Raw genomic sequence first — 14,911 nt, forward strand, 5'->3', positions numbered from 1 at the left:
CTACACAAGGGGCTTGGGTGGCGGCGTTGCTTGGCTTCAGCATTCCCTTGCCAAGGTCTTGTTTTGATGGGAGTCCAAAGTGTCACAACCAAGATGTGGTACTTTTGTGCAAATTTTTTTGGTCTCTATTATTGAAGATAAGAAAAGTTAGATTAAGTAATTCCCCCTGTGAGGTTTGAGGGCTGAGGCTTTTCTTTTAAGCTTGGCATGACTGTTAGGGACAGATATGGATAAAAAAAATAACAATTCTGTAGAACAATCTGTGTTCACATTAGTATACTTATTTGGGAGCAATACACTTAATTTTTAATTTTTTCTGAACATTAAGCACCTTGAAATATAAAGTGTAACCTGAGAAGTGTGTGTGTGTGTGTGTGTGTGTGTGTGTGTGTTTACCAACTATGAATGTTCTAGTAGCTAATTCCTTGTAGAACATTAACAGACAACAGTTTCTCTACATGGATGATGAACATAAGAAAGAAATCAGGGAAATAATCTCATTCACAGTACCTACAACAAAAATTAAATGTCCAGGAATCAACCTAGCATGAAGTAAAGGACTTCTATGACCAAAATTTTATATCTCTGAAGAAAACATTGAAGAGATCATCACATAAGGGAAAGATATACCCCACTCCTAGACAGAACAAATACTATCAAAGTGGCCATATGCAGGAAGATTATTAATGCAATTCCAATCAAAATACCAAAGTTCAAAGAACTAGGATTGGCAATACTGAAGTTTATATAGAAAAAGAAGAGAAACAGTAGCTAAAATAATCTTCATCATAAATAGCAGGAGCAGGAGATAGCTCAGTGGACTAAGTACCTGCTTAGCAAGCATAGGGACTGGGATTCGATGCCAAGCTGGCCCCAGCCCCAACCCCAGGCACACTAAGCCACACTAGTCCCAGCATGGTGGTGCACTCCTGTAACCCCAGCACTGGGGAGCTGAAAACAGGAGGATCTCTCTGAGTTCAAGCTCTGTAGTGAGACCCTGTACCAAATACATAAAATGAAAATAAATAAATAAATAAATAAGCAAGCATTATCTAGGTGTAATATGTCTATGTACTGATTCTCCTAGATGATTATAATTATCATATATTACAAATATATAGCTAGGAATAAAATGATCGTTATAATTGTGTATTATTCAACTTAGAAAACACTTTGCAAACACAGGCTGGATCTTCTTTTTGTGTGTGTGGTACTGGGGACTGAACTCAGAGCCCTGTGCTTGTCAGGTAGACACTCTACTGAGCTATCTCCCCAAACCTAGGCTGGCTCTTAAGAGTAAAAATGGAAATGAAATTATGTATTCAATAAGATTTTAATAAAAATTACAACCTGAAAGAAAGCAAAATGGAAGAGAAAATGGGTAAGTTTGTCAGGAATTTCAATAGGTCTTGATAATAAAAAAAAGTTAAATACCACGGCATGGGGTGTCCTCATTATCGTGCAGCCCCCCCAGCTTATCGTATGGACAGTAGCACTGACAGTGCCCTGCTGCGGAAGAAACAGATCTTCCTGCAGAGAGGTGTTGTTCGTACTGAAGGAGAACAGGTTTCTTGCTTATGTCCATGCCCTCCAGCTATGAACAGCTAGAAGGATTTGCAAATCAAATCCAGATTCCCGGGTCCGTGGACAAGGGCATTTCATGGCTGGCGCTGTGTAACCCACGTGTGTAACTTGAGAATGAAAGATTTCCTCAACCAACGTCTCCTCAGCTCTGAAAAGCACAAGAAGGTCTTAGAAAGCAAGAAGTTCGCACATCAATAGTCGAAACAAATACGTGTTCTGAAGACAATCAAGAAAGAAAGTCAGCTCTGCACTACAGCAATGCTCCGTGGCAGTACAGGCCAGGAAGACATATGGGAAAAGCCAGCACAACTAAAAAAAAATCTAGTAATAAGTGTGTAGTCACTACCTAGTCCAACTACTCCTGGAACAGAGACCAGATCACTGTATATTAATACAGCAAGGCTACGTCCAGAAACTTGAATCATTGCCAAGGGTTTGTAGATTATGTTCCTGTCGCTAGGTTCTGTGATCAAAACTGTGCACCCACACCCTTCTAAAGAAGAGTTACAAGCTAAATCAGGACACCCATCTTCCCCATGAAGGCCATTCACCACGCACAGAGCCCATCGGTCCATGTGTCCAGTCTGAGCGTGCAGAAGGGCGATTATTATCCAGACAAACACATTTCAAGAGCCACTGGTGGAAGGGCTTGCTTTCTCTTGGAAATAAAGCCAAGTTTTATCCCTTTCTTCAATCATGAATATTTCTGTGTTCTTTTAGCATTCTTCTTGGTTATAAAACAAATCACACAGGGGCTTGGATAGAATGCCTAAGATCCCATAGAGATGACTACTGAAAGAAAAACCATAGTTTCTTAGGCCTGAAAAGTGGATCTCAGGAGAATTCTGAAATAAAACATTACCTGAGAGTCCCACAGCCTCCTGACCTATTAGTGTAGCAGAGCAACTCTTAGCAGATGAAGCCAAGGGTGCTTCCAGTACTTAACTATCTGTTTATAACTAAACATGAATAGACTTAGGTAGGTTTACTAGCAGTGAGTGTTCATCTCCTGGTAAGGAAATGTTCCTGGCCTAATGTCCCTCCAATATGAACAAGCAGTGTTTCGCACTCCAGGAGCAATGGAATCAAATTGGAGAGCAACAATAGTAGATTCAAAAAAATAGGCATTGTTCATTTAAATAAATAAAAGTTCCTAAAGTTCCTCTGCTTTCTTCATGCAAAAAGTAGTTATCCTAAGACTTTTATTTCCCAACAAGATGTATGGTAGAGCTGCAGCAACAATTGGTAAAACAATTGGTTGAGGAAGCCTCCTTCAAAGAATTACAGTAGTCTAAGAAAAATCTTCAAATCATCCCCTTTAATTTCTTGATCATGTGGATTTGACTGTTTCTAAAGGCTCAACACCAAGGCTTTTCTTTCCTCTCCCTTTACATTATCGAGTCTGCTGCAGTAGAACTTAGACACAGGCATGAGCCTGGCCCTGCAACACACTGTGTCTTCCTGTGTTCAACATGCAAGCACGAGTTGCCACAACAGAGTGGCCCCTGTTCCGCCTTTATGGAGTCAGGAAAAATGAAAGCTGCGGCCCATGCCTCAGGCTCACTGAGAAGCACGATTAGGTGGATCAAAAGAGTACACAGTGTAGAGGATACAAGGAAATATGCCCCCCACAAAATAACCAGCCCTGAAAGCCTGTGTGGGCCACCCACCTCCCGCTGAGGACGCGTTCCTGGACCGACGCCCATGTGGAAATGGTCAAGCAGCGCTGGACACTTGCGTGTATGAGATAACCACCCTCACTCATGTATTCTCCCGGAACAATGGAATCCAAATTGAAAGCAAAAAGGGGATCAAATGAAAGAGTTCCACAAACATGTGATAATTAAACAGTGCATGTATAAATAACCTATCAATCAAAGAAGAAATTACCGTGGACATTACAAAGTTCTTTAAATTCATTATAAAGGAAAGCAAAGTATGTCAAATTTATAGGAAGTACCTGAAGCAGCTCCCAGAGGAATGTTAATGGCTTCAAATGACTGCATTAGAAAAACGCCCAGTCAATAAACTAATAAGCACCCTTTTTAAGGATATATATATATATATATCAGGAAAGCTGAACCCAAAACAGAGGGAGGAAGAAGGCATTTATAAACACTGGAGTGGAAATCAATAGAATAGGCAGCAGCACAAAACCATTAACACAGTTAAATAAATGGAAAATTAAGCTCCTGATATTATAACCTTCAAGAAATAAAAGGATTATTTTTAAATACTTTTATGGAAATACAAATAGCAATGAGACCATTTCAAAACCAATTCCTCAGACAGTTTCAATAATTAATACACTGCATATTGTTGTCTTCATAGTGGTTTTTTATAGTACAAGATGCAGACATGATGTCCTGTCCACACACTGTTAGTACAAATCTTTCTTCTCATTGAATTAAGACAAAATAATTGTATATTTATCCTTACTATTTTGTATGTACAGATAGAAAATTGTCCTTCATTTGTATCCCCTTTTTTGTTTAGTTTTGTCAGAGATGGGTATTCCATTGCCATTTACATATTGTAGGTTCTTGAATTCAGCAAAATAAGCCAATGTCATAGCACTGTCCTGCCACAATGTTATGTACGGTTAGAATTCTAAATTTCTGTGTAAAAATAGGTAATTGTTTAGTCCCATTTTAAATACTTTTTATTTTTTATTTCTTTTTTTCACATTCTGTAGGGATTTAAAGTTTAACATATCAATATTTGATGGAAAATACCTGTTCCGTGTTATGTCTAAGATGTTTGATAGTGAGGTTCAGCTCATCTGCCTATGTTATAGGGTAATAATATCATTAAGCTTCTCTTCTGGAGGGTTAATAAAAGGATTATAAAGGAATACTATGAGCAATTGTGGACCACCAAATTACATAAATTAGAAGGAGTGAACAAATGCTCAGAAGCATACAAATAACAAAATTGACTCAAAAATAAATATAAAGTCTTAGTTGACTGACAAAAAGAAAGAGATAACATTACAAATTTTGGAACTTATCAGAAAAAACAGTGCCCTTCCTGAACATCACTTGACTGATGACTTCTAAACAATTAGACATCACACTAAGCCTTCAACCATTCTTCCAAAAACTGTAAGAGAAAGGGAAGACAAGACTTAATTCTTTGAATCCAGTATTGTGTGAATACAAAATATGCCTAAACAGAAAAAGGAAAAAAATCCCTGAAGACCCAATGTTCTTTGTAACTACATTAGGAAATGTTCTTTAAAGAAATATTAATGTAAGAATTTAGGCAAAATGTTGATAAAAGTCACAGTAATCCAAAACACCAATCAAACACAGGTCCTCTGCAATTCGCTGCGAGGTCTGGCGACTCAGTCCCGGAACACTAGGCTCCCTGTAGACTCCAGCTGCACACTGCTGGCTCCTCAGGACCTCATACTTCACAGCACCTGGTTGCCAATAAGCGCTTTTCCCTAGTCACTCTCTGACTTGCCACTTCACTAAAATACAGTGCCAAACTGCACAGAATTAAGGACAGGCTGTAGGTGGGATTACGGTTTCAGTATTTCAGAATCACACAAATGAGACCGTGCAAGCAAGCAATGCTTAGGGCAGGAGGGCTCTGCATTTATCTTTAGATGTGTGTTGTCCTTCAAAGAAGACTGAAAGATGCCACGCATCTTTGTCCAGCACGAACCGCTGCCGTCTGCGGTGTTCAGCCTGCGTGTTGAAGTAAACCACATCCTGTTTAAGAATGTGGGCTCCATCACCTGCTCCAAGATTATCCCAAGTTGGAGAGTCCAGGCGTCTAGATGTAGGAATGTAACAGTATGCTCCACAGTCCTCATCAGAAATCAGATCCGTGTCAAATCATAATCTGGGTGAAAGCCCCCAGCTAGAGAAAGACACTCCTTTTATGCTGGTCACTCGAAGACCACCAAGAGCTCCTCTTAAAACAAAATGCAAATTCAGAACATTTTGGGTAGAATAATTTAATTTTCAAGAGAAATTGCAAGTTTTATTCAACCACATTTGAATATGAACAAACGTCATGATCAGAGATACTTACACCCAGCAATATTATGTACTTTTCATATACAATGATAAATTAATCTAATTTATAATATGAATAAAATAAAACAGAAAAACCAAATGATCATCTCAATGAATGACAAATGAGCATTTTATACATCATTTTCCTTTCATAAAAAACCCTCAAAAACATTTGTAATAAAATGAAAAATCTCTCAGCCACATTAAGATTATCTGTAAAATCTCATAGAGAACACCATACCTTATGATACAACAAAAAGCTTTATCTCAAAGATGGAAAATAAAAGCCCAGCATATTCCTTCTCATGAGCATATATTAAACATTGTACTGAATCAGTGTTCATGTAGGAATCAACATGGATTGTGTAGAAAAAAGAACTGAATAGCATTGAGACTGAAGGCAAAGTTATAAAAATTTTATTTACAGAAAATATGATCATTTTACTTTTTATTTCTATTAGTGTGTATTCACAAAACAGAATGATTACATTCATTGTGTGGATTTGGTGAATGGACAGAACACATTTTCACTTTTAGGACACTTGTTTCTGTGCTTCACTCTCCATCTCCTGTCCGCTTTCCTTTGATAAAAGATCTATCTCCCTGCTGCCTGTTACATGTCTTTCGTTTTGATCTTTATTTATACTTTGAGTTTATCATATAAAAGAAATTGTGTGCTTTTATTTTAAAGTGAATAAGAAATAATAGATATTAAGAAATGATACATAATTTCCTTTTTTTTTTTTTGTATTTTAGGGAAGGGCCTACAGGGTGTTCATGGTCTCACTACTAGATCAGACTCCTAGTGATCTGCCTGTTTACAGCCTCCCAAAAGCTGGGATTACAGGATCATGCCATCATGCCCAGTCTTAATTTCAAAAGTAACAGATGATAAATGTTCAACAATGGTTGTTATATTGTATATTATTATGTTCAACATAATTGCTCAGATTACCAGATATAAGCATGTGAAATTAATGAAAATAAAAATATTAAGCAATAACCACTGCCTTCAAAAACTGGTAGAAATTATTAATACATTCCCATTATCTGTCCTGTGTATATGCATGTTTTTCCCCTTCCATTCTTGTCATTCTTTTCTCCATTAAGTCATGCTGATATTTATTCCCTTGGGGAAGTTTCTTTCTCTTTTACTATACCTGTTGTAACATTCAGATTTTCTTTACTCCTTCAGATTATTATACTTGGGAGACAATACAGTATTTATACACATGGGTCTGATTTATTGGACTGATAAGCACAGCTTCTAGTTGCATCAATTTACCTAAAACATCCTCAAGTGTATCTTTATAGCTCAGTAATACACCATTGTATAAAAATACCCCATTTTATCTATTTCCCAGTTGTTGGAAATTTTTATTTCCAAGATTTAGTTAGGAGAAATTGTGTTGCTATAAACATGGGTGCACATATATTGATGTGGTATATTTTCAGTTCTTCGGGAAAAATATTCAGAATGGAAATACCTGGGTTGAAAGGTACCTCTAATCCTAGTCTTTTGAGGAGTCTCCACACTGATTTCCACAGTGGTTGTACCAGTCTACATTCCCCCCACCCTGAACAGAGGTAAAGTGTTCATTTTCCCACATAGCCACTCTAGCATTTGTTACTAGTTGCTTTCCTTATCATAGTCAATGTTTCTTGGGTGAGAAAAATCTCAGTGTTATTTCAATCTGTGCTTCTCAAATAACCAATGTTGAATTTTTTTTTCATGTATTTGTTTGCCATTTGTATTTCTTCCTCTGAAAGTGAATACTGATCTCAGATGCCCATTTTTGGATTGAGTCTTTGAATTTTCGGTCTCATTTTTAAAAAAAAAAATTTGCATATTCTACATAGAAATCCTTTGTCTAAGTGAATGCTGGTTAAGATATTTTCCCAATTTGTGAGTTTTCTTTTCACTATATTGTTGATTTGTTTTGAAGTGCAAATCTTTTCAATAAAATGACATTCCAGTTGTTGAATCACTGAAATATTTCCCATGCAGTTCAATTTTTGTTTATGAACCATTTGCCTACCACTATGTCATTAAGAAATTTGCCTACTTTATCTTCCAATTGCTTTATTATTTCTGTTTTAACGTGTAGATATTTAATTCATTTTGATGTTAATTTCATGCATGATGATAGACAATGATCTAACTTTAGTTTTCACCATGGGTAGAGCTGGTTTTTTCCAACTCCATTTGTTAAACAGGCTATCTTTCTTCTAGTGAATGTATTTGGCCCCTTTATTAAAGAGAAGGTGGTTGAGCACATTTGTAGTTGTGTCTGCATCTTTTCGTTTCTTAGAATGATCCTCAGATCTGTTTTAGTTTCACAAGGACCATGCTTATTTTATACAAACTTGTAATTTATGATTTGTTCTGTTATATAGCTACAGGCTTTGTTCCCATGGTTTAAAGTACAAAAACAATAGTTATCAAATATTGCCAGTTTCTAAATTATGCTTAATGTTATTATTGTTAATTGTACTACTGTAGCTAGGATAATGTGTATGTATTAATCACTTGTTCTCCCTTGGGTAAAAAATATTGTGAAGTTCTGGGTTAATAACCTCACTACAGCCCTACAAATGGAGATGGACTACAGTGGCAAAGAGATGCCAACATCCCACTCTTAATTAACTGGGAAGGAAGGGTCCTGGAATGCTTGCAAGTTAGGAATCTCCCCGACACAAAAGACATCCCTAAAGAACAGACTTTTCCTAGAGTGGCCATGAGAGTATTGATATATCTACTAACCCTCAAAATTTCACAAGGATTATCAGATAAATCAAGATAAAGCAGTATTCTGCAAATAGGAAACACAAGTCAGAGGCACAGAATACAATTTCCAGCCCCAAGGCTACCCAGAACAAATCAAGATGACATCAGTGTACAAGAAATGGAAAGTTGCAAAGCTGAAATCTCTGAAATAATGGTAACTAAAGTAAATACATAACTGAAGGGCTGTATAGGAGAAAATCAGATCAGAAGTAATCTCTCATGAAGATAAAGAAGTGATAACAAAAAAGAAGTGATAACCACAATGAAAGTATTGCTCAGAACATCTAAGGAAGATAATCATAAAAAATTAGAGGAGCATGAAACGTGATAGACACCTTCAGTGAGCAACACAGCAAAGCAATAAGCTGCGGGAAACACGTTCAAAAGGGCATCCAGGAAATGAAGTACCCCATTTAAAGCTGGCAAAGCCATTTTCATGAAACTGAAGATAGACTTTCAGATCTGGAAGACACAATTGCAGCTAGGGACCTGGAAAGAAAGAGCTCTTAAAAATACTAAGGCACTAGAAAATAATAGCTCAACAGCTGCAAGATAGTGCGAAGTTGAAAAAATTGGACTGATAGGTGTCTTTGAAAAGAAGAAATCAGGGCCAGCAAGATAGCTCAGCAGATTAAGCACCAGGTTAGGCAAGCGCAGAGACCGGGACTTGATAGCTGGTACCATATGACACACAGGTCCCGCCCTTGGGCACAATGAACCAGCGATGGAGCCCGAGTGTGGTGGCACACGCCTGTAATCTCAGCACTGGGGAGGCTGAAAGCAAGAGGTTTACTACAAGTCTGAGCTGCATAGGGAAACCCTGTACCAAATACATAAAAAATAAGTAAATAAAAAGAAGAATTCAACATAATTCACATAAAAAGACTATTGATAGAAGTAATAGCAGAAATGTTCCAAGGCATGGGAAATGAATCTGGCATAGAGCTCAGTAAGCCATATAGAGATACACTTAGCATCAACCAAAATAAATATACACCCTGACATATGCTGGGCAAGATACTAGAAAAGCAGCCCAGGAACAATAAATTAAAAGCTGTTAGGGAAAAGAAACATATCGCATATATAAGAAATCATGCACTTTTCAAGTTAGTCTGTCTATAACAAAAAAAAATTGGAAATCCCTTTTTACCTATCTATTCCCCTTCAAGATAGCTTCTCCAAGAATTGAAGCCATCATACTCAGTGATATATCTGTTCCACGTTTATACCAGCGTATCTCACAAACTCAATCATAGCAGTGATCCATAGATCTATCAGCATGGAACTGGCTGAAGAAAATATGGCAAGTGCATACAGTAGAGTACAAATCCGCCATAAAGAAGAATACCCCTACGTCTCTTGTAGGGAAATGATGTACCTTGAAATCAAGGTGTTACATGAAAATACTATCACACACGTAGGGAGTTATTTAGCAGACAATATTGCTACTTCGTTGTTAACTGATGTCTGTATATATGGGCTCACTGATTTTTTTTTTTTGCATATGCCATTAATACTGGAAAATTTCCAAGCACTAAAAGTGTCCGTGCTTCCAAGTCTTTCTTACCTGTTTTTCTGTCACCAAATTCTACTATATGTCTTTGCAGATTGGCTTCTGACTGACGCTAAGCAATATAATCTTAATTTTACTCAATATCTTTCAATGGTGGCTCATTTATTTTTGTAATGGAATGATATCCCAGGGTATGTATTGAAAAAATATTTATCTATTCATCTATTGAGGGATATCTTGTTGTCCCTAATGTTTTTTCTTTTCAAACTTTCTTTTATTTAAGATTTGTGACAGCAAAGAATTTGTAAAATATCATTAAATTCTATTTGCTATACAATAAACATCTATTCCAAATAAGGGATACATTCCATAGATTAACAATTTTAATATGTAAAATAGTACTAGTTTTTACTGTAAGATTTGGACAAAATACAAAACATCCTTGCAATAAACTTGACAATGTAGCTTAAGTAGCTTATAGGATTTCAGAAATATCTCCTGAAAATAATGATGATGGCCATGAACTAGACAGAGCTAGGAAGGAACATCACACCAACAGACAGCATGACTTCCTCCACGTTAAACTGCCACCGAATAATCAGTGATGTATGACACATAAAAAATAAAAAAAAAGAGTACGCTCTTCAGAAGGAATGGCAAGAGAAGACAATTTATAAACAAACCTCTCCCAAAGTCCTGAAGAGCTTTTCAGAGGATCACAATCTCAAAGATCATTTCTATGACATGTTAAAAGACTCCTCTATATTACAATCCCTCCTCAACTATAAATACAAATCAACTACAGACACACTTGCTAAACAAGCACTTGGCTGTTACCACTCTCAGCTATCAGTGGCCTTTGGATGGAGAGGCTTAACGCGTGCTAATCTGGATAAGCCAAGGCGGAGATTCTGATTTGGGGACTTCACAGTCACAACTGCCAGTGGGCTGCTGCCACTGCCGCTACTTACAGACGGTCAGAGCTGGGTCGCTTGGGGGGCTCTGATATATGTATGCTCCTTGCTCATTTCCCTTTGGGGTCTTGGTCATCTTCTCTCACTGGTGGGACCCACTTTGGCCTCCTGCTTTCAGCTGAAGGACTCTGTATCTGTATGGCTTTCCTAGTGGCCTTTGAAGAAGAAATCTCCCTTGGTGAAGACTGAGATTCTGATTTGATTGTAGCTGGAGAAGAGTCTATTGCAGTCACTTCACTTCTTTCTTTTTATTTTCTTTTACTTTACTTTTTCTCATAGTAAATTATTCCTCGTTATCTTCGCTCCCACTACAATCGGAATCATTTTCAGAATCTTCACCAGCTGTCTCGTCTGGCTCCATGTCACAAGCACAGCTGCCATCACTGCCTGATGAAAGCATCTTCCTCTTCCTCACTGCAGCCTCAGGTGTGTTCCTTTTCCCTCGAACACAGGTATCACTTTCCTCTGTGATCCGGTCCAAATCTAGATAGTCACCAGCTACACTGCAATTGGAGATATGTAGAGACTTATTCATTGTTTCGGTTTTACTCCTGTCATGTTTTTGGATGCTTTTATCCTGAGACTTCTGCACATCACTGGTGACTGGTAGATGTTCCTTCACTGATAAAGCTAGAGCAGCTTCTATGCCTCTCTGGAAGATCTTGTCATCTAAGGCCACCCTTTTTTTAGGGGTTTTCTCTTGTAGTAGGATATCTTCTTTCTGGACAGTCTTCAAAGCAGGCTTTGGGTTGTCTTGTTTTAACTCTTTTGGTGTTGTTCTAGATTTCTTGTTTAAAGGTACAGTTGCAGGAATAAAATCATCATCACTATCCAAATCTTCAAACTGTGAGTAATTGACTAGTTTCTTATTTCACTGATGCTCCAAAGGGACTACATTGTCATCACCTGGAGACTTCAAATCGATTCCAAATTCAACACGTTGGAAACAGAAATCTTGATTCCTTCACATCTTCTAAATCTTGTTCTTGTTCCTTGACTTCCTCTTCAGTTACTTGCAGGCTGCACCATGGTCCCCTTCAAGAGTGTGAACTTGCGCCTGTCAGGGTCTTGTACGCACCAGTGGGGTTTCCAATTCCCACCTAAAAACAGACCTGTCCCTAATGTTTTAGCAATTATGAATAAAACTATTTTAAACTATCATTCATATGGAAGTTTTTATGGGTATAAGTTCAAAACTCACTGAGGCATTTTTATCACAAGGCTGCCCTTTGGCGCACATTCTTAGAGATCAATATTCACTGTGTATTTCAGAATCAGCGGATGAAAGTCCCCGTTGCTGCTCATTATTTGTACCACTCAGTGTCATTGTTCTTTCAGGTTTCAGCAATCTTCATAAGAGTGTGATAGGACTTGAATGTGATGTGTGATTCCCAATTAAATGTGACACGAACTGTGTTTTCCAATGTTTATTTCCTAACGCTTTGGCAAGGTTGTTGGTTAAATTCTAATTGGGGTTTCCTACTTTCTTTTAAGCAGGTCTTTTAAATTTTTCTTGACTCCAGATTTTATAAAATATGTGTCTTTGCAACCATTTCCTCCAGTCAGTTTCCTAAAAGCGCTCTTGTAGGCAAACTTGCTGCTAATTCAGAATTATCACTTATTTTATTGATAAATTGCATTTCTGAAGTTGTATTTAAGACACTTTTCCAAGTCCAACTATATTACCTTCAATAATTTTTTCTATAAGTGTTATACATGCCTTGTTTAGGTTTAGGCTTAGGATCAATTTATACTTAATTTTTGGACAGATTTATGGTCCGTCTCAAGGTGTGCTTTTCTCTGTATAGATGTCCACTTGTTTCAGCAACATCTGTTTAGAGTTTTCTCTGCTGAAATGTATTTATTCCTTGGTTAAATTCAAAAGAAAATATTTTCTAGGCCTATGTGTGGGCTTTTTGTTCTCTTCCATGGATTGATTTGTGTATTATTTTGGTAATACCTAATGTCTTAAATATGGTAGAATTACAGTAATTTTTAATGTTTAAGAATGTCTGTCTTTTGATGTTGTTCTTTCTCTTCATTATGTTTTGGTTATTTTTGTGTGTTTCTCATCCACTGACTTCTTGCAACATTTGCATACTTTTGTGTCTCTGAAGATTTCATGTGGGAGACAAACTTAGTTTTTGTTAGGCTCTGGTAACCAAGAACAAACAGTAAGAGCATTATAAAAGGCCTCGGATGCCCTGCTCAAAATCGCCAGGCCCAGCCAAATCTGCAGCTCTCCTCTCCAGTCCTCAGATATGCGATTCCGTCTGTTACTCTGTGCTGTCTTCTTCTTCTTAACTCTCTTACCTCCAGGTAAGCTGACGTGTGGTAAAATCGTGCAGGTTGGCAAGTCAGTCAAAAGTTTTAATCAATTTTACATGATTGAGAATGTAATAAGGTTATAAGATTCTTATCTTAAAGAGTAAATAAAATAAAAAAGGCACAATAAATTCTGTGAAAGTAAAATAAACTAATGAAATAGAATGACTACCTGGGCTCAGGGGAAGGAGAAAAGAAAAAAGAAGGGGAATATATATATATATATATATATATATATATATATATATATATATATTTTGTACACATAGAACTATAGAACTGATTTATGCTGGTCAAATGAAAAGACCAGTTAATGAATATTTATATCTGATCATATGAAAAATGAATTCAAAAGCAGTATGGTATAGACAGTATAGTATAGAAAATGTAGTAGCCATTGCTAAATTCCTATCATTTTATTTTGTGAAATACTGTATCATTTCTAATACTTTAAGTATTGTTTATTTTCCTTCAAAATTAAACAAACAGTATCTCTCCCCCAAAATTAACAATTGCCACTTGTTCTTGAAAAGAAAATTATGAAGCTTCCAATACGAAATATGTTTGCCCCCTTTGCTGTTGTTCTCATTATCAGATTAAATCATATAGCATTGTAAGTTGCCTGCTATTTCTCCTTGTTTTATATGATTTTGCATTTATTTTTTATTCTACAATTATACTAGTATGCTTTTTTAATATTATCTGCTAATATAACCTATATATTTGTTTCATTATTTTACTGTTTTCCATCACTTATTTTTAAGAATCTTTTAAAATATTGGTGCTTCTCTTCTTCGTTTTTCTGATTTCCATTAGAGAAATGTTAGTTCTCACATCTCAGTTCTACCTTCCAGTACACTAGCTTGAATTTTTTCTTTCTCTCATTCTTTTGTCACCTAAGACAATTGTCATTTCAACCTTTCACTTTTTCTTTTAAAATATTCTCAGTTCTGAAAGATTATGTTCTTCAAACTTGCTCATTCAGTTTTTCATGTGTACTGTTTCTTCTTTTTATTGTTTGTGAGAATAGCTTTTACTCCGCTAAACAACTGCTATATCACTGGTGAATTATTTCTCCACTTCACTAGTCAGTCACTGAGTCCTTGAAGACACAAGCATGATGCATATTTCATTTTCTTTTCCTCTTTCTGCTCACTGACTAAAGCAACTGAGATTGTGAGCTCTTAGCTTATCCATAATCCACCACTGCCAATGTCGAGATATCATCCAAGAGTTGGCTAGTTCCAAAGCAGTATGCAATGGCAGAGGAGCTTCACAGAGAACAATCAGTCCATGGAAAGGAAAGGAGTATGCAGAGAGGCAGAAAAACAAATCACCAGCAAGAGGGAGCTTGCCTTTCAATTTTATCTAGTGCAAGCTACAAGTCAATCAGGTGGTATTGCCAAAACCAGGAAGGTGCTTCTGATTCTCCCCTCCAAGAACCATGATAAACCAATCAGTGGGCTAATTTATTGCCATACACACCATATTCCAGTATTACACACCTTAGATCCATTCACATACCCCAAAGCCCACATATGAGCACATGAAGATTTGGGACTTGGAGTGCTTCTAGATGTGAGCCATAGTACACTATGATATTTTTCCATAAAGCTTTATAAATAACGTTATTATAAGTAAAATAGAAAAAAAGATACATGAAAAATGTAAAATGTGATTTTAAAACAAGCAATGCCAT

At 36.8% G+C, this 14,911-nt stretch overlaps 1 protein-coding gene and 1 pseudogene across 1 annotated transcript in view; one reads left to right on the forward strand and one right to left on the reverse strand.

The window, feature by feature from the left end:
• Positions 1–10,216: 10,216 nt before the first annotated feature.
• Positions 10,217–12,127, reverse strand: LOC101563199 (annotated as a pseudogene).
• A 1,021-nt stretch (positions 12,128–13,148) lies between these two features.
• Positions 13,149–14,911, forward strand: part of LOC101587513 (beta-defensin 109-like) — a 3,170-nt gene continuing 1,407 nt past the window's right edge. Inside the window, exon 1 of the mRNA XM_004642500.1 lies at positions 13,149–13,206. Coding sequence (XP_004642557.1) covers positions 13,149–13,206 — 58 coding nt within the window. The remainder of the gene's footprint in view (positions 13,207–14,911) is intronic.

Source organism: Octodon degus, unplaced genomic scaffold, assembly GCF_000260255.1.
Source record: "Octodon degus isolate 3935 unplaced genomic scaffold, OctDeg1.0 scaffold00155, whole genome shotgun sequence".
Taxonomy (NCBI): Eukaryota; Metazoa; Chordata; class Mammalia; order Rodentia; family Octodontidae; genus Octodon; species Octodon degus.